Source organism: Cannabis sativa, chromosome 3 (assembly GCF_029168945.1).
Source record: "Cannabis sativa cultivar Pink pepper isolate KNU-18-1 chromosome 3, ASM2916894v1, whole genome shotgun sequence".
Classification (NCBI taxonomy): Eukaryota; Viridiplantae; Streptophyta; class Magnoliopsida; order Rosales; family Cannabaceae; genus Cannabis; species Cannabis sativa.
Genome location: NC_083603.1, coordinates 50,250,106 through 50,274,637, shown reverse-complemented (window position 1 = coordinate 50,274,637; position 24,532 = coordinate 50,250,106). Strand labels below are relative to the sequence as shown.

General features: G+C 37.4%; 1 protein-coding gene across 2 annotated transcripts; it reads left to right on the top strand.

Annotated features, from left to right (window-relative positions):
- Nucleotides 1–18,839: 18,839 nt before the first annotated feature.
- LOC115709635 (calmodulin-binding protein 60 A) lies at nucleotides 18,840–24,277 on the top strand. Of its 2 annotated transcripts, XM_030637784.2 has the most exons (7): nucleotides 18,840–19,442; nucleotides 20,242–20,308; nucleotides 21,389–21,441; nucleotides 21,559–22,049; nucleotides 22,577–22,737; nucleotides 23,032–23,238; nucleotides 23,319–24,277. In XM_030637784.2, the coding sequence occupies exons 1-7, from the start codon at nucleotides 19,348–19,350 to the stop codon at nucleotides 23,931–23,933; spliced, it is 1,689 nt and encodes a 562-aa protein (XP_030493644.1). In that variant the 5' UTR covers nucleotides 18,840–19,347; the 3' UTR covers nucleotides 23,934–24,277. The 2 variants fall into 2 exon arrangements, with proteins under 2 accessions (XP_030493644.1, XP_030493645.1); XM_030637785.2 differs by lacking the exon at nucleotides 18,840–19,442 and having other exon boundaries at nucleotides 20,242–20,312.
- The last annotated feature ends 255 nt before the right edge of the window (nucleotides 24,278–24,532 follow it).

The following is a 24,532-nucleotide window of genomic DNA, read 5'->3' as shown; positions in this document are numbered from 1 at the left end:
ATTTGGAATATCTGTATTGAAACTTACATTTTCCAACCAACTGAACAAAAAAACAAACAATATCAAAGCAATTATATTCCTCAAAAGAATACACAACCTCACATATCAAAGTATTATTCTCAAAAATAAAAGCTCCTCTTTCTTATCGTATTCGTAACATTATTTTTTTAAACTTTTAATTTTGCAGTCATTATATATATAATTAGTTAATGGACTTAAAGAAGTAAGTGTTGATCGTTTTGATAGGAAAGAGGTTGAGAAAGTTGCCTTATATATATTATTTATTTTAGGATATTTTTATAAAAGTGTCGTGACATCTCTTGTAAACATATTTATATTTATGTTATATTAGATTTTAATATATAACCAAAAGTTGTTTTATAATTTAAATTTCAATTTATTATATATTTGTTTATCTTTTTTATTATAAATGTGTTTATATAATATAAAATATTTTTATAACATTTTAATTTAAATTCATTGTTTATATCTAAGTATCCTTCTATTATTATTTTTTTTACTCAATTCACATATTTTTAAATAATAAAATTAAAAAAAAAAAACAGAAAAAAAAGAAAATACTTGAAAAGATAATAATGTTCTCATAATACTAAGGAGAACATTGAGCATTTGTTTTTTCAATGTGCTTATAGGAGGAAATGCTTGGAGAGGATAAAACATTGACTGAATTGGGATGTAAGCATTTAACTTCAACCAATATTGCGATGTATTTCTTGAGCCAAAAATTTCAGCAACAATCGACAAAACATGTTATTTGTTGTGATGGCAGCTGTGATCTACCATATATGACGTGTTCTGAATGATGTCTTTTGGAATCAAAAATTGTAAATGATTGAACAAACTATTTTTAGGATTCAATGTGATTGTAAATATAGGATTCTTAGTTTTATACCTTGTAAAGCTAACACCAAAGATAGAGATTGATTTATGAGATTATAAATATATATTGTATAAATATACAAATATAATGACTTCAATAGGTTGTAAGTGTTTTAATTTGAGGAATACAAAAATACTTATTCATAAAAAAAAAACAATATTCATGTTTAAATTAAATTATAATTAACAATAAATTTCAAATATTGTTATATTTTCTTTTAAAAAATTAAACTTAAATTAAATACATTTTAATAAAAATAATATTATTTATTGAATAACAATAAAAAAAACTAATTATATAGCCAAAAATATACATAACGAAAATAAAAATTAAAAAATAAAATTAATTATACGTGCATTACACATAGTATATATATTTATATATATGATCTATAGTTATAAACATGTGCGTGTCATACTAGTCAGACCCATATATTTTGAGCTTTTTAAAATATGGGTCGTGTCGTGCCATAAAAAATACGGTTTTGTCATTCTGTGCAACAATTTTATAGGGTAGGCCCAACATGACTTGCAAATTTGATAATTTTGTGTCGTGCTCAAATTCGTACCGTGCTTTATTCGAGTTGGCCTGTTTTATTTCTTAAATAGACCAACCTGTTTTCTGATACGGGCTCAAAATCGGGCTCCATATTTTTGTATTTTTATTTCAATGGATGAGCCAAATGCTAAAAAGGATTTTTTTTTTTATTTTTTTTTATTTTCACACTTCAAAACAATTTTTTTCACATGTTTACGGAAATTTACATAAAAACTCACATAGTAATCAACGGAACAACCTAAATCACAATTGAAATCCACATAGCAACCTACATAAAAACTACTGGGGCAACACAAACCGTAAATTAAAAAGCAAAAAAAAAGTTAAAAAATGATATATGGGGTAACTCTACATACTAAAATATATGCATATTATAGTTTTAATTACATTTATACTTTTTAATAATTACACACAATCATATAAAAAAACAAAACTATAATTGTTATAATTTGAGCATTACTATCATTTTAATTGAAAAATAATTATCTATCACTATTATTATCAAATTATTGAGCTTTTTAATGTGTTATGGTTTTGAGCTAATCTATTCGTTCTTATATGTCGTGTTTTTGGGCTTGTCGAGTTGTGTCATGTCTAAGTCCACCCATATTTTTCGTGTAGTGTCGTGCCTAAGTTTATATTTTTCATGTCATGTTTAAACATATATTTTTTTGTGTCAAATCGTACTCGTGTCTCTTAGATTCGTACCGATTACGTGCAGTATTGAAAACTCGACCCATATTTGCAACATTAATATGAACCACATTATTTAAGTAGGGCAAATATTTTTTAAAAAACTTATGTATATAAAAAAGAATATAACATGCATATTTTTTATAGTGATTTATATATAATTTAATAACTATGGGGGAATTTAGTAATAATTTAATTTTTCATTTTTTAATCACAAAACTAAAAGTAAAGTTTGTATTTTGAAAATTTTGTTTTTAAAAAATAAAAATGTGTTCTGTAACCATTTTTATTTTTTAATTTTAAAAATAGAAAATAAAAGTGTGTTTTATAACTTTCATTTTTATTTTTATTTTAGTAGGGTCCAGGTTCGGGTCTGGGGCTGAGGCCGTGGTCTGAGTCTGGGATTGGGGCTGGAGTCGGAGTCCAGATCCCAAGGTCTAGGTTGGGGTAGGAGCTAAAATATTGATTAAAAAAACTATTTAAAAAAAATTGGAAAGTGAATTTTTTTTAAATTTTTAAAATTTTTATTCTTAATTAAAAAATTAAAAAGTGAAAATAGTTTTATAGAATCTATTTTTAAAAAATATTTTTACTTTCCTAATTAAAAAAATAGAAAATTAATTAAAAAATACTATCAAATGCACCCTATATTAATTAGGTTGTGAGACTACAATAATGTAAATTCGAACGAGAGAAAGCATAATAAGAGAATATGAAAATTTAAGGAAATAAATTTGGTTCAGGTCGAACGTACATTTTGTGAACATGATAGTACAATTGAGTGAGAGCGCTAAACATAGATATGGAATCTATAGCTTCTATCTGGATATTGAAGTGAAATGATGATTTCCTTCAAGCTTGACTTAATAGAGATAAATAGAAGAGCTCTTATTTCAGTGATTATATTAGTTTACTGAAATATCATTTATAGGAAGCTAAGTGTTTTAAGAATAAAATACATTGAGGGGTAAAACGGTAAATTTGTTCATACTCGGGGTAAATCATCTATAGAGGATCTTTGATTATTGAGATTAGAACGAGGTTAATTTTCATAACGTATCTATATCGTGAAAAATATAGAGCGTTCTATGTAATTGAGAGTGTATTCAATTCCAAATCTATAGTGGTACAAGGAGGAATTAATAAGTTAAAGAATTTACTTAGTAAATTCTAGATCTGCTTATTGGAAGCTCAGTTATATAGGCCCATGGTCCCCATACTACTTGAGACAATACTGCTTGTAAGACTCAATTAATTAATTTTAATTAACCAATTATAATTCTAAAATTAGATTATGTCTTATTTATGAATTTTCACTAAGTTATGGCTTGATTGTGAAGAAATAGAGTTTTAGGGTTTGTTTGTTAATTAAGAGACTTTATGGAGTCTAATTAATAAATAATATAAATGACAATTCTATTTGATGATTAATTTTAATTATTAAATAAATAGTTTTGTCATTTATAGGATTGAAAGTGCAAAAAGTGGTATTTGTGAAAAATAGATAAATGATTGAAAAAAATAGCAAAAATCTAACTAGTGATGGACCCACATAAGGGGCCGGCCACTTAACTCTATTTTTGCTCTATTTTTATCATTTTTTTTATTCCAAATAATTCAATCTTAACCCTAGTAGAATTAGTATAAAAAGAAGAGTAAGGTCTCACTATCCAAACTAATGCTTCTAAAGCTTTAAACCTAGTTTTCAATCTGACGGACAACTAGAGTTTTGAGACTTCTTCTTCTTCTTTTCTCTCTTCTAATTCAAAATTCTTAGTCTTCTTCACTATCAAAATTTGAGCCTTAGTGATAGAGTACATGCCCACGCATAGCAAGTTGGTACTCAATCATAGTATGTAAGACTGTGAAGAATCCAATTCAACTGAAGGAGAATCGGGCTCAGATCTTGGTGATACTCTACTACAGAAAGGATACAAGGGTTAGAGATTTGACCGGAAGGAGTCATTTAATTTCGCTGCAACCAATGTAAGGTTTCTTGAAGTTTATATGTGTTTAAATTTTATTGTTTTAGAAATTCATATTTACGATATTAAAGAACATAAATGTAGTATATTTAAATCCTGGTAAAATAATCCTCAACACATAAGTCTTCCTCCACGTATCTTTTGAATAATAAGGTGAGCAAAGCGTGTACACAATTATATTCATTTTTAATGCCGCAACACATGCATGAACGCAAGGGAGTTTCAATAACGTAAAAACACCGCAGGTGCATGTCCTTTCAACTAGGTTCACATCACCACCTCTTTCACCGTTAGGTCCCCTACCAACGTTATACAAATTGGCTCCATTTCGTTGGACGCGCCTGAACCTTCCATTTTCATGATTTTTTGCCAAGTTTTTTTCAAAGAGCGTGGCTAAAGGGGTTGTACATTTGTCTGCATTTTCGAGACAATCATCGAACCAATATTGCAGTGTGAACCTAATAAATGCAACTGAAGTAGTTATTAGATATTTCCTGAACTCTTCTGTCACATTGTTGAAGCTTTCAGCAGCGTTGCTGGTCATGATGTTGTATCGATCTCCCAAACAATAAGGGTGAGCCCACTTCTCAAACCCTATAGTCTCCACATATGCAGCAATGGCAGGATTCATCTTTCTAAGCTTCTCAAACTGTCTATCACATTCAGTTTTCGACCATGAGTAAGCAACATTATATATTTGGTTGTGAAAAGCATCAGTCTTGAACTTGGAGTTCATGTTCATAACAATGTGGTGATAGCATGCACAGTGGATTGCTCCGGGGAAAACAAGTTCAATAGCATGATCAATGCTTTGATGACTATCTGACACAAACACTAAGTTCTCAACCACTCCAATTGCTACCCTCAACTTTTGTAAGAAATACGTCCAAGAGTCGTTATTCTCACTGTCAACAATACCATAAGCAACCAGAAACAATTGGTTGTTGGCATCGTATGCCACAGAAACTAACATTATACCGCCATACTTCGTCTTCAAGAATGTGCCATCGATACTCAAAACAGGACGACAGAAAGTAAATCCCCTTCTACATGCACCGAGTGATATAAAACGGTACTTAAACCGCTCATCCTCTAAATAAAATTTAGTAATAGTACCTGAATTCTTTTGTTCTAGCATGTACAAGTATCTAGGGAGCTTCATGTATGAAAACTACAGCGTACCCCTAGCATACGTAAGTGTCATCTCTCTGCACCTCCACGCCTTCACATAACTCATCTGGATATCATAGGTGTTAAACATGTCCTTCTGTATGTCTTTAGCCTTGTACTTAGTTCCATTTTGGGTGTACTTCCCCTTAATAAGGTGGCCAACCACCCATGGGGCTACTTGATGGTAATCTGAATGTCTCGCATTCAGGTTACATGTGTGTTCGTTGTGAAATACAGTAACCTCAAAGTTGTCAGAATGAATCTTCTTCCTCCCCCTCAATCTTCATTTACAATCTAGAGTCTTGCATGTAACGTACAACACGTCGGGGGATGACTTATTCACTATCTACTCAAAATTATTATTAAGTGCAAACCTACCCACCACTTGTCTCAATTCTTCCTTCTTTTCATAAAAATTGTCAAGTTGTATCTCCCCTGATTCCTTACTTTGTAAACAAGTAGTTAGCTCATGATTTTCCATTATATCTTCCTTTATCCACGTAGGACCTTTGAACTTGGTACAAACTTTAACAGACGAGAACGTTGAGAAGGTTACATGACGAGGAGGAGCATGTTCTTTGGACCTACCTTGTCGACTACTGCTAGATCCAGGTGTATTGCGATTTTCATTACAAGGTTGTCTGTAACACCCTAACTATCTTAGGCGTATTACGTGATTTTTAAACGTACTGTGCAGCTCGTTGCTAATCAACGAGGTTTATGGAAAAACGTGATTAATTAAAATTTTGCTTTTTCATTAAACTTATAAACCATTTTACAAAAGTCTCGGGATCCCGATTTATAAAAATATTTACAAACGTTTTTACTGATCAACTTTTACATCAAAATGAAAGTCGTCTAACGACAGTTACAAAAATCTCAGCCCTGCTGTCCCGAGGATCGTACGCTCCAGGCCTAACCGCCCCGACATGTACAATCTCATAAGCTCGCTCACGGTCCATCAGCAACTGCCTTGCCTTTACCTACACATGAACGTAAACTGTGAGTCGACAGACTCAGTAAGAAAAGCATAAAAACATCATACATAAAACTGACTGCCGTGTCCAACACGATACTGAGTCCCGCTACTGCCATGTCCAACATGGTACTGAGCACTACTGCCATGTCCAACATGGTACTGAGTTTTGAACGTTCAGGGGACGGTACTATTGACAAGTATCCTCCTGATCGGTCGAACCGGTCATACTCCGCCGCCGGTCATACTCCGGCTCGTACCGACGGGATAGGTCAATAGCACCGAACCACCAACCGGTGTCACTGATCGGTCGAGCCGGTCATACTCCGCCTGCTTGGTCATACTCCGGCTCGTACCGACGTGACGGGGTTGGATGGTTCGAAGCCTAAATACATATCTAATGTAATCTAACAGGCTTCCTACATGCACGCTAAACATGTACTCTACATATGCATACGATTATACTAATCTTACCCGGATTCCGATTTCAGTGTGCGGCCACCCCGACCGGAACCGAAGCCGAACGGCGGATCGGCTCCTAAACCATAAAAATCACAACGCTATAAGTGACACGCTAAATCACTTCCCGGGGACTAAAACTTGAAACTAAAAGTTTCCCTATCGATAAAAAGCATGGCAATACCCCTAAAAACCCAAAAACGAGGAAAACTAGGGTTCTGAAAAATCCCCAACCGGCAGACCGGTTGCCCAACCGGAATTCCGGTTCTGGGAAAATTCAGGACCCCATCCGGAATTCCGGATGCTCAACCGGAATTCCGGTTCCTCGCAGGCAGCAAACTAAAAAACTCCTAACTTGACCAATTCGAACCCAATTGATCCCAAACTTTCCAGACCTCCTCTATAGGTCCCAAATAACAATTCTAGAGCATCAAACCTACCCAGAAATCACACATGCAAAATTCACCATTGGAGCTCAAGCTTTGAGTTCCAAACTCAAGCTTGAGCAAACCACCTAAACAAGCAATCAAACTAGCTTAATTCAACATAACTAAGCATAAAATAACCTCTGCAAACTAACAAGAACAACAACAACAACACAGAAACAAAACATCACATTTTCTTTCAAAATTCATAACTTTTGCAAAGAAAACTCAAGGCTTTAACAATCTAACCTACATGCTTCTAACATAGCTTAAACAACAACAATAATCATGCTTTAAACAACTTAAATCAACAACAAAACACAGCAGAAACATCTCTCAAAAATCACATGCATTATCATCCATTTTCATCATTTTCTTCAAGGAATTTAAAGAGAAAAGAACTAGAAAACACATACCACAACAAGAGATCAATAGGTTGCAAATTAGGGCTAGAATCACCAAAGAAATCCAGCCTTTTGAACCCCCAAGTCTCAGCCGAAAATGAGAGAGAGAAAAAGAGTGTTTTCTTGAATTTTTCTTTCTTTTCCACACTTAATGATTTTTTGATAAAAAGGGAAAAATAACATATAACATATACACTTAATCATTTCAGCCAATTAAACACTTAAATAATATATAAATAAACATTTCATAAAGTCATAAAAGACAAAAATACTAATGGGGCAAAAAGACCATTTTGCCCCTCCACCATAAAATCACTAAAACCATACCAAAGGGGTATTTTTGGGACATTCTAAATTCCCGGCCATTCCCGACATTCCCAATGTCTAAAACCCGTCCCCAAAATACTAACATACTAAGTTGTGATTTCTACTGAGCCAAACGCCGCGTTCCAAAATACCGGACACCGGAAATACGAAATATAAAAACTGCTGATGACATAATTATGCATATCTGAATTCCATAAATAACAATGATAAATTATTTAAATAGCTATAAATAATTTCCTGATTAACATAAATAACTGCTAATTTCCAAATTAACTAAGCGGGCTTTACAACTATCCCCCCCTTAAAAGGATTTCGTCCCCGAAATCTAACCTGAATAACTCTGGAAATTGAGCTCGCATATCAGATTCTAGCTCCCAGGTGGCTTCTTCCACCTTACTGTTTCTCCAGAGAACCTTGACCAACGCTATGGTCTTATTCCGAAGGACTTTATCCTTTCTATCCGGGATCCGCACCGTCGTTCCTCATAAGACATATCTGACTGAAGCTGAAGGCTCTCATAACTGAGAATATGAGAGGGATCTGAAACGTATTTTCTCAACATTGAGACATGAAATACGTTGTGCACTGCTGATAAAGCTGGAGGCAATGCTAACCGATATGCCACTTGACCTATCTTCTCGAGAATCTCGAAAGGTCCTGTAAATCTAGGGCATAACTTGCCTCTTTTCCCGAAACGTTTAATCCCCTTCATCGGAGATACTCGCAAAAACACATGGTCCCCTACTCGGAACTCAACATCTCTACGTTTCGGACCGCGTAACTCTTCGTCCGCTTCCGTGAGGCAAGCATTCTAGCTTTAATCTTCTCTATTGCCTCATTGGTCCGCCGAACCGACTGCGGACCCGGATATTTCCTCTCCCCTGTCTCATCCCAGTGGATAGGGGATCTACATTTCCTACCGTACAACAGTTCATAGGGTGCCATCCCTATCGTACTCTGATAACTGTTGTTGTATGAAAACTCTATTAACGGTAGATATTTGCTCCATGAACCCTCAAAGTCCATAACACAGGCTCTCAACATATCCTCCAATATCTGAATTGTCCTTTCGGACTGACCATCTGTCTGAGGATGGAATGCTGTACTGAATTTTAGCTTCGTACCCATTGCCCGTTGCAAACTTTGCCAAAATTTGGAGGTGAATTTCGGATCCCTGTCCGAAACTATAGACTTCGGTACCCCGTGAAGTCTCACTATCTCTTTGACGTACAGTTCTGCCAACTGATCCACTGTAAATGTTGTTCTGACCGGCAGAAAATGAGCGGATTTCGTAAATCGATCCACCACTACCCAGATGGAGTCATACATACCCGTGGTCCTAGGTAACCCGACCACAAAATCCATCGCAATATCCTCCCATTTCCATTCTGGTAGGGTTAGCGGCTGCAATAACCCTGCTGGTCTCTGATGTTCAGCCTTGATCTGCTGACACGTGAGGCATCTCGAAACGAATTCTACCAAATTCTTCTTCATACCGCTCCACCAGAAGTACGGTTTCAAATCTTGGTACATCTTGGTGGTGCCGGGATGTAGAGAATATGGAGTAGAATGAGCCTCCTCAAAGATCTCGTTCCTCAAGTCCACACTGTTCGGGACACAAACCCTGGCTTTATACAAAAGCATCCCACTCGTCCGTCATCGAAAAGTCTTTGGCTTGACCAGCCAATACCTCATCTCGGATCTTCACTAACTCCGGATCTGTCGTCTGAGCAACCTTTATTCTTTCTAACAGATCAGATTGCAGCGTTAAGTTGTGTAGCTGACCTACCACAAACTCAATGCTGGACCTAACCATATCCTCTGCTAGCTGAGGTGAGATCTGAACCATGCTAGCCACTTGCCCGGGACCCTTTCTGCTCAGGGCATCGGCCACCACATTGGCTTTCCCGGGATGGTAAAGGATCTCACAATCATAGTCCTTCACTAATTCCAACCAACGTCTTTGTCTCATGTTCAAATCTTTCTGAGTAAAGAAATACTTGAGACTTTTATGGTCGGTATAGATCTCGCACTTCTCACCATACAAGTAATGCCGCCAAATCTTCAGTGCAAAAACCACTGCGGCCAATTCTAGATCATGAGTCGGGTATCGCTGTTCATAATCCTTTAACTGACGGGAGGCGTAAGCGATAACCCGATCGGCTTGCATCAATACGCACCCCAAACCCTGTTTGGATGCGTCACAGTAGACCACGAACTTCTCCTCGTCCGAAGGCAAAGCTAGTACCGGAGCAGTAATCAATCTCTGCTTCAGCTCCTGAAAACTAGCTTCGCTTTTATCTGACCAGATAAATCGCTGATTCTTCTTTGTAAGCTCGGTTAGGGGCATTGAGATTTTGGAGAACCCCTCCACGAACCTACGGTAGTATCCAGCTAATCCCAAGAAGCTTCTGATCTCTGTCACTGTCTTCGGTCTCGGCCAATCCCTGACGGATTCGATCTTCCCGGGATCCACCTTGATCCCGTCCTTACCCACAATGTGTCCTAGGAAGGACACCTGAGACAACCAGAACTCACATTTCTTGAACTTGGCGTAGAGTCTATGTTCTCGAAGTCGTTGCAGTACCATCTGAAGATGTAACTCATGCTCCTCTTCTGACTGAGAGTACACGAGGATGTCGTCGATAAACACAATTACACAGATATCGAGGAAATCCTTGAATACTCTATTCATCAGGTCCATGAATGCTGCAGGAGCATTGGTTAGTCCGAATGACATAACCAGGAACTCGTAGTGTCCATACCTAGTGCGGAAAGCCGTCTTTGGAATGTCCTCCTCTCGGATCCTCAACTGATGATAACCCGACCGGAGATCAATCTTAGAAAAGACCGTCTTCCCCTGAAGCTGATCGAACAAGTCATCGATCCTAGGTAATGGATATTTATTCTTCACCGTCAGCTTGTTCAACTCTCTGTAGTCGATGCACATCCTCATAGATCCATCCTTCTTCTTGACGAACAAAACCGGGGCTCCCCAAGGTGACACACTGGGCCGAATGAACCCTATGTCAAGCAACCCTTGGAGCTGAATCTTCAATTCCTTAAGTTCAGCTGGAGCCATCCTATACGGGGCTTTAGAAACCGGATCCACCCCTGGTGCCAAGTCAATCACGAAGTCAATCTCCCGTTGAGGTGGTAACCCTGGAAGTTCTTCGGGAAAAACGTCCAAAAATTCCCGAACCACACTGATGTCCTCTGGCCGAATGGTGTCTGGCCGAGTGGTGTCCACCACCACGGCCAGAAACCCTAAGCACCCACCGTGCAATAATTCTCTCGCTGACATAGCCGAGATCACCGGGATCCGAGATCCCTGAACCGAACCCACAAATACGAACGGTTCTTCACTTTCCGGTTGGAAGACCACCATCTTCCTCTTGCAATCAATGCTCGCCGAATATTTAGATAGGAAATCCATTCCTAAAATAATATCAAATTCGACTAAGCTCATCTCTATCAGATCAGCGCTTAACTCCCTACCATCTATCCTGATCGGCATAGACCTAATCCACCTATTGGAGATAACCAATTCTCCGCTGTGTAATGTGGTTCCAAACCCTGACTCATATCTATCAAAGGGTCTACCCAACTTACTAAAGACTCTGGCCGCCACATAAGAACGTGTAGCCCCAGAATCAAACAACACTGAATAAAGCGAGTCGTTAATAAGAATCTGACCTGTAACAACTGATGGGCTGGCATCTGCATCAGCCTGCGTGATCGCGAATACCCTGGCTGGAGTGGGCATCGCTGGAGCCCTCGGCGCCTCTGACCGGAGCTGGGGACATTCCCTCTTGAAGTGTCCGGGCATGCCACAATGAAAGCATCCCTGCCCCTTGCACTCTCCCCGATGGTGCCTCTTGCAGCTAGGGCACTCGGGATAGGAGAAGCGAGTCTCATTACCACCAGGACGACTCCCTCTGTTCCGGTTCCCCCGAACCTCTTGTTCTGACTCGAGCCGCCGGAAGCAGTGGGTGCCCTCTTCCTCTGATCAATGGCCGAACCACTACTCCCCCTGCTAAATCCTGATGCAGGAGGGGTAGGAGCTCCGCCACTAATCGGAGTACTAGCTGATTCTGACATGCACCCCACTGCGCCCTCAGCTCGCAGTGCCTTCTCCACCATCTGAGCGTAGGTGGTGGCCGTCGTCCGTGGTAATCATCGGGTCATGCCCGATCTTGGGATTCAACCCGTCAGGATACTTTTCCTTTCTCGCCGAAGTCGGTCAGGCACAATTCCCGAGGCCGACCTCGCCAACGGCCGAACCGAGTAGTATACTCGGTGACACTCATGTTCTCCCGCCGGGTCGTGAACGAACTCTTTCCTCTTGGCGCTTCTAACCGCCTCATTGTAGTACTTCGCGTTGAAGAGTTCCCGGAACCTTTCCTGTGTCATGGTGGTGACATCGTGAATCCGAGACACCATGTCCCACCATACCGTGGCATCCTCCCGGAACCGGAATGTGGCGCACACCACTGCGTCGTTACCGGTGACACCCATAAAGTTCGACTCGGTGATCACCGTAAGCCACCGGCTCGGCTTTCGACACATCCGGACCTCCCAGGAATACGGAGGTGCTTGCTTCCGAACCGCTCATATAAAGGTTCCAATCCGTGGGCCGCCACCACTTTATCTCGGCACAGGCGGCGGGGGCGAGGTGCCCTTTGGAACTACCGGCACCGGAACCGGCAGGAGCACCCCCGCTCGTCTCAACCTCCGAATCTCGAGGTCTTGCTCTTCGATCCGGGCTTGCATTTCCGCAAACCGCAACTCCCACCCGGGCTCCCCGATCGGCCGGGGAGCTCGGGCGGCCCGTGGCGGGTCCTCAACACCCCGACCACGAGCCCTGCCTCGGGGACCTCTACCTCGGCCCCTAGCAGGTGGGGGAAACCGAGCTCCCTCTCCCTGATTCGACCCCACGGAGTTGCCCCGACTCCTGGTAGTCCGCCTGGCGTCCATCTAATTAGAACCGCCTGCGAAACCAAGAGTTGGCATATCAGGTCGTATTCAAGGCGAGCTTACTAATGCCGCTTAATTTGGAAATTAAAAATGAAACATGCGCCTATTCTACTATCAGGCTACTAACATGCTTCCTAACAGGCTTTTCTTTTTCATAACTGAATAAAATAAACTACTAAAGCAATAAAGGCTTACTGAACCGTGAACCGAGCTAACTGCTGATGATGATTGTACATGTCGTGACGATCTTCGGAAGACAACTGGCGGCTACGATACCAAATTGTAACACCCTAACTATCTTAGGCGTATTACGTGATTTTTAAACGTCTCGTGCGGCTCGTTGCTAATCAACGAGGTTTATGGAAAAACGTGATTAATTAAAATTTTGCTTTTTCATTAAACTTATAAACCATTTTACAAAAGTCTCGGGATCCCGATTTATAAAAATATTTACAAACGTTTTTACTGATCAACTTTTACATCAAAATGAAAGTCGTCTAACGACAGTTACAAAAATCTCGACCGTCGTCCCGAGGATCGTACGCTCCAGCCTAACCGCCCCGACATGTACAATCTCATAAGCTCGCTCACGGTCCATCAAGAATCGCCTTGCCTTTACCTACACATGAACGTAAACCGTGAGTCGACGGACTCGCAAGAAAAGCATAAAAACATCATACATAAAACCGATCGCCGTGTCCAACACGATACCGAGTCCCGCCATCGCCATGTCCAACATGGTACCGAGCACTACCGCCATGTCCAACATGGTACTGAGTTTTGAACGTTCAGGGGACGGTACTATTGACAAGTATCCTCCTGATCGGTCGAACCGGTCATACTCCGCCGTCGGTCATACTCCAAGCCGTACCGACGGGATAGGTCAATAGCACCGAACCACCAACCGGTGTCGGCTGATCGGTCCGAACCGGGCCATACTCCGGCCGTCGGTCATACTCCACCGTACCGACGTGACGGGGTTGGATGGTTCGAAGCCTAAATACATATCTAATGTAATCTAACGGGCTTCCTACATGCACGCTAAACATGTAATCTACATATGCATACGGTTATACTAATCTTACACGGATTCCGATTTCAGTGTGCCGTCACCCCGACCGGAACCGAAGCCGAACGGCGGACATCGGCTCCTAAACCATAAAAATCACAACGCTATAAGTTGACACGCTAAATCACTTCCAGGGACTAAAACTTGAAACTAAAAGTTTCCCTATCGATAAAAAGCATGGCAATACCCCTAAAAACCCAAAAACGAGGAAAACTAGGGTTCGAAAAATCCCCAACCTACAGACCGGTTGCCCAACCGAATTCGGCTCGGGAAAATTCAGGACCCCATCCGAATTCCGGATGCTCAACCGAATTCCGGTTCCTCGCAGGCAGCAAACTAAAAAACTCCTAACTTGACCAATTCGAACCCAATTGATCCCAAACTTTCCAGACCTCCTCTATAGGTCCCAAATAACAATTCTAGAGCATCAAACCTACCCGTAAATCACACATGCAAAATTCACCATTGGAGCTCAAGCTTTGAGTTCCAAACTCAAGCTTGAGCAAACCACCTAAACAAGCAATCAAACTAGCTTAATTCAACATAACTAAGCATAAAATAACCTCTGCAAACTAACAAGAACAACAACAACAACACAGAAACAAAACATCACATTTTCTTTCAAAATTCATAACTTTTGCAAAGAAAACTCAAGGCTTTAACAATCTAACCTACATGCTTCTAACATAGCTTAAACAACAACAATAATCATGCTTTAAACAACTTAAATCAACAACAAAACACAGCAGAAACATCTCTCAAAAATCACATGCATTATCATCCATTTTCATCATTTTCTTCAAGGAATTTAAAGAGAAAAGAACTAGAAAACACATACCACAACAAGAGATCAATAGGTTGCAAATTAGGGCTAGAATCACCAAAGAAATCCAGCCTTTTGAACCCCCAAGTCTCAGCCGAAAATGAGAGAGAGAAAAAGAGTGTTTTCTTGAATTTTTCTTTCTTTTCCACACTTAATGATTTTTTGATAAAAAGGGAAAAATAACATATAACATATACACTTAATCATTTCAGCCAATTAAACACTTAAATAATATATAAATAAACATTTCATAAAGTCATAAAAGACAAAAATACTAATGGGGCAAAAAGACCATTTTGCCCCTCCACCATAAAATCACTAAAACCATACCAAAGGGGTATTTTTGGGACATTCTAAATTCCCGGCCATTCCCGACATTCCCAATGTCTAAAACCCGTCCCCAAAATACTAACATACTAAGTTGTGATTTCTACTGAGCCAAACGCCGCGTTCCAAAATACCGGACACCGGAAATACGAAATATAAAAACTGCTGATGACATAATTATGCATATCTGAATTCCATAAATAACAATGATAAATTATTTAAATAGCTATAAATAATTTCCTGATTAACATAAATAACTGCTAATTTCCAAATTAACTAAGCGGGCTTTACATTGTCGTTCTCACTGTGTACCATGGTTGTTCGGTCCACACTCTAACCTCAAGAAAGGTACCTTTACGGCTTCATCGACTACCAAATCATGTTCATCATTCATATTCAAATCTACAATAGGATCGTTATTGTAGAAGGGAGTATCAAACTCCTCAAACTGATCAAATCCTGCCGCTTCTTACTGTTGATCTACATTGGTAGGAACCTCCTCATTCACACCAATCCCAACATCAATTTCAGGAACGAAAGACCCTACCACACTCTGAGGGAGAGGATTAGTAGGCGGCATAGGCTCCAAATTCCCAACTTTTCTCACCTTAGTCACAAATAATGGCATAAAATCTGTGTTTGACATTGTTGCCCTCATCTCTAAGAACGTTCTTAGTTGGCGTTCTTTTTTAATAACCTCTGGCGGAACCATTTGTCCCTTCATGTACAAGGAACAAATCTCCACTTTTAAATCATACGCCAAAGGATCAACCTCCAACTCTTCATATAAAATTTGACGCATTTATTGTATGGTTGTGTCAGTTCCAACTGTCAACGTCAAACTACCTTCAGCTTTATAAACCCAATTAAAACCCTCAACACACCAAACACCATCATACGATACAACAAGAAACACAGTCGATCCTACAATTTTAAACAAAAAAAAGGTAAGTTAGGGAAAAGTACCAAAAAATTATAAAAATAAAAAATAAAAAACAGCAAAAATTTAACATATTCGACAAACTATCGACATTCCATCGATATCTCATCGATAAGAACTGTTAGGATTTCAAGTGGCAGCATCGCCGACAGATATCGACATATCATCGATAACATGTCGATAATATTAAGCTGTGGAATTTTTGTCCTATTGACAAAATATCGACACACTATCGATATCATATCGACAATGGACATTGCATGTTATACACGTGTACAATTGGACATTTAATGCTAATTAATTTTTTCCACCTTTCCAACTTCTATTCTATCTGTTGAGGCTATCGACATAACATCGATGTTTAGCCTCAATTTCTCCTATCCACATATTATCGACAACCTATCGACATTTTATCGATAAATGCACATTGCATGCCTTGCACGTGTACAATTACACATTTAATGTTAATTAATTTTTTCTACTTTCCCAACAAGTATTCTGCTTTATAAAAGAAAATCTCTTTTCTAATTCATAAGTGTTATTCTCTTATACTTCTTTTATACTTCAAAAGTATTCTGCTCTATAAAACCATATTGTGTTTTTCTCTTATACTTCTAAATGTCTAGCAAAGAGAACAAACACAAACTTCTATCAACCGAAGAGATCAAACAGGAACCTAGTAACGAAATTACTCCAGAAATGCAAGAATATATAGATACTTTTAAACGTTTTGAAAATGAAAGGGTGGTGAACGAATGGAGGTTCCTACGCAATCAAATAAATGATCAGTGGATGAAATTAGGGGTGTTCATAAAAACTGATAAACCGAAACCGACCAGACCGTAACCAAATTTTCAGTTCCACGTCATCACCGAATTTGGCTGTCGGTTTCGGTTTTGGTTTTTTTGACATGGCGGTCAATTTCGATTTTTGCAATAAAAACATAATTAAACCAAAAAATCGCCAAAACTGCCAAACTGAAAAATCGTCAAAAACCGTACGGTCAGTTTTATACGGTTATAATTTCTAAACAGTCGATTATGGTTTTCATAAAATAAAAACCGTAACCGACCGGTCGGTTATAAAATTGTGAAAACCGACCATAACTGGCCGACTTTCACCCCTAGATGAAATATCCATATCCACCACCAGGGTTCCCCGAAGGATGTCGTCGTTGCAGATTAGGTTATTTTAATGACGAACCGGTGAAGCCTGGATCTTTATGCCCGTATTACGAGTCTCACCGACACAATAAAAACTTTTAAATTATTATGATATGATTGTTTAGTGGTTAGTTTTAATGTTTGTTTAGTCTTTACTTATGTTTACAAAATTTCACTTGTTTCGTGTCAACTGTTTAAAAGTTTTCATTTTTGTCTTAAAGTCGACGATATATCGACATATTGTCGACAAACATAAGTCAAAAAATGACGACATAATATCGACAATCTGTCGATACATTGCCAAATAAATGTAATTATTAAAATTAATTTTTTATCGACATGATATCAGCAAACTGTCGATATCATGTCGATAATGGTCATCTCTGACCTTCCTTCACATGTTATTGATATTTCATCGATATTCTATCGACAAACTGTCGATAACCTCTGGAAAACCCAGATTCTGACAGAAAAACCAGATCTACCATTTCAAACCAAAAAATACCAGTTCTGACAAATACCACATATATAACGAAAGTAAATTACATACTATTACTAATGTTTAATAAAATGCTTAAAACACAACTTACCCATTATAATAGTGAATGATTCTTGAGTGATTGGGGGTGTGGTCTGGTTTTCCACCACCGAGAGAGAGAGAGAGAGAGAGAGAGAGAGAGAGAGAGAGAGAGAGAGAGAGAGAGAGAGAGAGAGAGGAGTGGTGGTTTTCAGATTTTGTCGAAGTAGAGAGAGACAGAGAACCACACGAGAGGGAAGAGAGAGGAATGAACTATTTCAGTTTTTTTTTTTTTTAATTTTAAAAAAGAGTAAAATAAGAAGTTTATATTATTAAAAGAATTAATTAGTACAAATTAATAAGGAAAGTCAAATTTAATATAATGTATTTTATTATGAATCAATAAAATTTTCCTTTCTTAATATTCATTGCAATAACAAACTAAAGATGATACTAAATTCTTATGAGAAATTTGATTTTTTATACTTACATATACCTAATATTTTATTACTAATACATATCACCATTGAAAATATATGACCACTTTATTTAAAACTCAAAAATATCCCTTTCAAATTTCCCATACTTTTTTTTAGTGCAAAAACATAAAAAAAAATAAAAAAAAATTGATAGTCCGATGGTGGTCCGATGGTCACCTGATGTTACTTTTGTATGTACAAAAACATAAAAAAAATTGGTTGCAGATCTGGTCCGATGGGGCCGATGGTGGTCCGATGGTCACCTGATGGGTAGCCCGATGGATGGTCCGATGGTATAAATGAGATTGATGTAAATAAGAGTATTTTAGAGATATCATAAAAATTGTCATATCCTACAAATATTAATTATTATTTATTTAGAAATTTTTTTTTAACCAAATGTAACCATAAAAAATAAAATTTCCCATTCTCATTAACCTACTAAACCAAGATTGATGACATCAGGAAGACGAAGGGGTTCAACAAAAATTATGATTAGATTAATTAAGCTTAGTCAGTATACACGCGGAGATAAAAACATAAGACGTGGACCCCAGTTTTACTAGTCCCGTAACGCGCTTTACTATGGACCCCACAAATCACTTCTCTCTCAACTAATCTTCTTCTCTTTCTCTTTTCTTTTCTTCTACACCTAGTTAGTTCCAGTGAGAAGGAGAGAGAAAGAGAGACTCTCCAACCTCTGTTTATGGTGATCGCTCCAAAAACACTCAAAACTTCCAAAAACCCACTCATGGAGGGGAAGCTTCACACCCCTACCTATCAACATGAAACATCCAAATTTCAAATTATTAATGGATAGTTAAAATTTCCCACTTCTCTCATCCTTACCACACCTATTCTTTTTTTTTTTTCATTTCATCATTTCTTTTAAAAGGAAATTTTGTATTCTTCCCATTTATTTCTAGTTTGTTGTTATCTCCAACTCTCTCTCTCTCTCTACATAATATATATATATATATATATATATATTTGTGTGTATACTAGTAGGACATGAATAAGAGGATTTGTACAATCTTATCGTTTGATGTGCCCGCCGCATGTTGGTCTAGTACTTGGGTTTTATTGTCGTTCATGTTCATTTGTAACGCCCTTCTCTTTAAACCTAAGCGTTTTTGTTGTTGGGAGCTTCGATAATGTCGCAGAAGAGAAACCCCGATGAGGGTCGAGCTCCTCGACCAGAAGGAACTAATTCTGACGATAAGCGTAGAAAGATTCCCAATTTCAGAAAGTAAGAGACTCTCTTCCTTTCTCTTTATTTCTTTCCACTTTGATTTTCTGGGATGGGAAATGAACTGGGTCGGGCTCTCTTCTGTTCTTATTTTCGATGAGGTTTGGTTTTAGTGGTTTGAGTTCGTTTTGTGGCTTTTTTGCTCTTCCTTAGCTTAAATTAATTGCATTTCTTAGGTTGAAAGGCTGAGGTGGGTTTTGAGGTTGTGTTCTTTTCTTCGAGTTAAATTATATATGTAGCATTAATAACCTTAGGAAAAGAGGCATGTTGGGAATAATAATATGTAATTGGGGGAAAATTTGATTTTTTTTTTATTTTGTCAATTTGCAAAATGGTTTTGCTTTGATGATTCTTTGCAAGTGTAAGTAAATTCCACTGAGAGTGAGTCAGTAAGTCTACTTTGCAAAGAGTTATGATTAAAAAAATATGTGCTGTGAAAAGTGAAGTGACTAATGTTATTTTGTTTTCAAGGGAAAAAAAAGTGCGGTTTGTGTGTATTATATTATCTAGCTTATTTTACTTGACATAGTGAAAAGGAGAGATGAATTGTTTATCTTATACTATATATAAGTGAAGAAAAGAACATATATATTCGACAATTACTGTAGTTGACCTTAACTACTTTTCATCTTAATGTAGGATAACTTTTTTGAGCATTTTGAGGTTTATGCAATTGGATGATTAGTTAATAGAAGTTCTTTGTAAAACTCTTCAAGGCTGTGTTGCACTTTAGACCATAATTGCTACAATTTCTACAATGAGTTTATTTTTTAATGATTTTCTTTTCATTGATTTTCAGTGTTGTTTTGGAGGTAATGAAGTTGCATACATTTGAACGCTCCTTGGAGCCTTTGATTCGTCGAGTGGTAGGTATCTTCGATTTTTCAACTCTTTGCGATCATGGGGTCATCAGCATCCACTTATGTGAAATCCTCATGTGGACTATTTGTTATGTCTTTGCTAACTAACTAGAGAACAACACTCTAAATGTTAGGCTGAAAAACTTTTGAAATGCATTGCATGTTCAACCCATGTGGAACAACCTCTGGCCTGTTACCAGCTATCATTTTCACTTCTTTAGGTTTATGTTTTCTTTAAAGTAGTCCTTTTCACCCTAGAATATTGAAATAGACCTAACGTTTCTTAAACCCCACTTGCCACTTGGTCCTGAACATGGCTTTTCTCATGAATGTTATTGGCATGTTTATACACCTAATAGTAATACCATGTATATTATTGCTTGGCATACCAGCTAGCCTAGTTAAATGGTTATGATGTTTTACTGTAATCAGTTCTCATCATCCTAGTTTGGACCAAGGACCTTTGTTACTTTTAATAGGAAATCTTTTAACAGGCATTAGCATAATTCCTATAACGCACTTAAATTTGTTAAGCAACTACTTAGAAGTTGTAAACTTTGAGTAATGATGCACTAAAAGAGACAACGTCCATTGGCGATAGGACGTGATAAGTTGTTATCGTGAATTTGTTCATTTGGGTATGCTGGATTGCCTTGTATAAAATGTCAAAATTATGTTAACGTCATCGGTTGAATGATTGATATAAAGGTAGAGAACTGTGAAGGAAATAATTGCTACTCTGCTTTGTCTTTCTTCTATATCATTTTGCAATATGCTCTTTGCAAATTATTAGAGTAGTGGGTTTATTTCTTTTTATTAATAATTTTATCGCTTTTCATAAAATAACATAACTCAACTTTCTCCTTAAGTAACTTCAAACAATTAATTTTCTTTTTTTTTTCTTTACTTGAAAAGGAGTTTGGTGACATAGAATATATCATAGTCTTTGTATCTGTTTAATCTTAGAATTTTTGTTGATTTATGCTTTACATCTATAATGTGCCGTTTTTAACTCTTGTATTTGTATATCCATATCAAATGGAGGTTTATTAAATTTTACTAAACATATTCTTATGTTTCTTTCAGGTTAAAGAGGAAGTTGAGATAGCCTTAAAAAAACATTTAAACAATATGAAACAGTAAGGAATAATAATATTTTGTTTCCAAATATCATCACCTCGCTGATGCGACAAAAGTTGTTCAGTTGACCACCTTGTGTCGCAATTGATAACCAGTGAATATTTTGTTTATGTTAGGAATGGCGTGAAAGAGATGCATTCTACTGTTGCAAAGAGTTTAAAGCTTCGCTTCTTAAATAATATCTCTCTTCCTGTATTCACTGGAGCTCGAATTGAAGGAGAAGAAGGCTTCCCATTACAAGTAGCTTTAGTTGATTGTTTTACTGGCCAAATTATTTATTCTGGGCCAGAATCCACAGCCAAGGTGGAAGTTGTTGTTCTTGAGGGTGACTTTGATGGTGATGAGGGAGACAATTGGACAGTTGAAGAGTTCAAGAATAACATTGTAAGAGAGAGGGAAGGGAAGAAACCCCTTCTTACTGGAGATGCAGTTCTGAATCTTAAAGACGGAGAAGGTTCTGTGGGTGAAATTTCTTTTACAGATAATTCAAGCTGGACAAGGAGCCGTAGATTCAGGCTAGGGGTGAGAGTTGTGGATAACTTTGACGGAGTTGAAATAAGAGAAGCGAAGACAGAATCCTTTATTGTCAGGGATCATCGTGGAGAATGTGAGTTCTTATCTTTATCCAACTTAGTCTAATCGTATACTGCTTCAAAGTGCTGGAATTTATTTCCTTTACAATTTCTTTAGGATGGGATGGGGTGGGGTGGGGTGGGGGTTAGTATTCAATCTTTTGGAACCTTTCCTTAGTCACTCATTCCTTTAACGGTTGGTATAATTTATTTTCACCTTTCCCCTCGTTGCATCATTACTCTTTAGTTTTCCTTACATTATTTAGATTTGTTTCTTCGTAATTTTGAATTCTGATTTGCATCCTTTATAATTTTGCTTTAGTATGAATCCTTTTGCTTATTGTTCTTTTTTCTTTCTTAATTGCAATGAGAAATAATTTTCATTGATATATGTTGATTATGCTTGTAAGATGAAGCTGAATATATCATATAAAAGTTCAATCATAAGTTTTAAGCTGCATCATTGAATGTTGAACAAATTGCTCTCTTATTTTCTGTGAGGTTTCTTGCTAGCTTGAGAATTGTAAACAATTTGGTAAATGTGATTCTTGTTCTTATGCAGTGTACAAGAAGCACCATCCTCCTTCTCTATACGATGAAGTATGGAGATTAGAGAAGATTGGGAAAGATGGAGCATTCCATAAGCGTTTGACTCGGGAAAAGATCCTTACTGTGAAGGATTTCCTTACCTTACTCTTTTTGGATCCTCAAAGACTCCGAAATGTAAATAGAAACTCTTCTTTCCCTCTACCTTTGAAAAAAAATTTTCTGCCAATATTTCTTATTCATTACTTCTTCATTTTCCAAAATTGAAAAAAGAGAAAGTTGTGATCTGCACATATAATGTTTTCTCTGTTTTGTAATTTAGAGGTGTTGATTGGCCTGTTACTTCATTTTATCTTCTAGAACAGAAAACAAAAATGTTTCAAACAAGCAATTAGTGAATCATAAAGTAAAATTAGCATTTGAAATTTCACAAGCTAGCTGTTAAATGGTGGTTCATTTGGAAAAATACAGATCCTTGGCACAGGTATGTCTGCTAAGATGTGGGAAGTAACTGTGGAGCATGCTCGGACATGTGTACTTGAGAAGAGTATGTTCTTGTACATTCCTTCCAATTCACAGCATAAAACTGGGGTTGTCTTCAATATTGTGGGTCAATTACTGGGACAACTTTCAGATGGCCAATATGTTTCCATTGATAAGCTATCTGAAACCGAGAAGGTATTGATTTTACCAGATTTAAACATTTCTTTCTTTTACTTTGTGTAGTCTAATTTCTTACAATCTAACTTCTTGATCAGGCTGATGCACATAATATGTTAATTTCTGCATTTGAACACTGGGAGGAGGTTGTATCTTTTGACGATGAGGCCTCGCTTACTGCTGGCTCAGCCCTCTTGACGAATGTGCTTTACACCTCAAGCTCACCCAAGATAGAGGGTTCTGCTGGGAGCAAGTTTTTGGCTTCACATAAGATTGGTGCCTTTGATTATATACCACCATCATCTGCCTCTTCACCGGATATCATGTCATCCATATATTCTGTTGGCGGAACAAGTAGCTTGGAAGATTACGCGTTGCACACAATTGACAGCATGGATCTTAGATTTGATCAGGCTTTAAATTTTCCAAGTCAAGTCAGTACCTCCCTGATCTGTGACTCGGAACGAATCACTCAAGCTTTCTGCGACGAGGATCATCTACAGTTTTTTGATACTGATCTTCAGACTCAGAGTATGAGTTTGGAATCACCAGCTGATTTACAGAGTGCAGTAGATGGCTTTCGCTTTCCCCGTTCGACTCTTGCCAATGGCAAGGCTCAGAGAAGATGGACGAAGCTAGTCAGTGTGCTGAAGTGGTTTCTAATAATGATGAGTCTGAAAAGAACCCATGTTGGAAAAATTCGAAGATTTTAGTCATAGCTAGCTATGTTCGACAAAGCTGCCCAGTTAAAGTTTGGAAATAGGGAATAGGAGTGCTGCCGGATTTAGATTTCGCGTGCAGGTATAGAAGTGGAAAAAGTTGGAGGTTTATAAGTCGTAAATACATCTTTGACAAGTTCATTATTAATATCTTGGCTATGGTGGCAAGAGCTTGTAAACCTCTTTCTGGCGTCTTTTTTTGAGCTGTATATATAAATTTGTTTACATACAAGCTCAGGTTCCTGAGTTGCTGAAGGTTTAGTAGTGGTAGTAGTTAGTTTTCATGGTGGAACTTATTGTACAAGTTTTGCACAATAAATCTCACTTTTTTTTTTTTATTATTTTTTTATATTCTCTTCCATTGATTTTTTTGGTATTATTATTTTCTATTTCTTCTTCATTGTTATTATTATTATTTTGAAGTTAAATCTTAAAACATTAAGGTGGCGTTTAGTAACACTTTTTTAATCAGTTTTTTATTTTTAAAATTATAAAAGTAAAAATATTTTTTAAAAACATATAATTTTAAAAATAAAAAAAAATCACTTTTAATATTTTTTTAATAGTTTTTTTTTCTTAATCAATATTTTAGA

What these genes read in the sequence shown, in the direction of transcription:
- LOC115709635 (XM_030637784.2), top strand. Translation starts at nt 19,348, where the DNA reads ATGTCGCAGAAGAGAAACCCCGATGAGGGTCGAGCTCCTCGACCAGAA. An exon ending in AGCCTTTGATTCGTCGAGTG is followed by an intron (nt 20,309 to 21,388) that starts GTAGGTATCTTC and finishes TGTTTCTTTCAG; the next exon opens with GTTAAAGAGGAAGTTGAGAT. An exon ending in ATCCTCAAAGACTCCGAAAT is followed by an intron (nt 22,738 to 23,031) that starts GTAAATAGAAAC and finishes GGAAAAATACAG; the next exon opens with ATCCTTGGCACAGGTATGTC.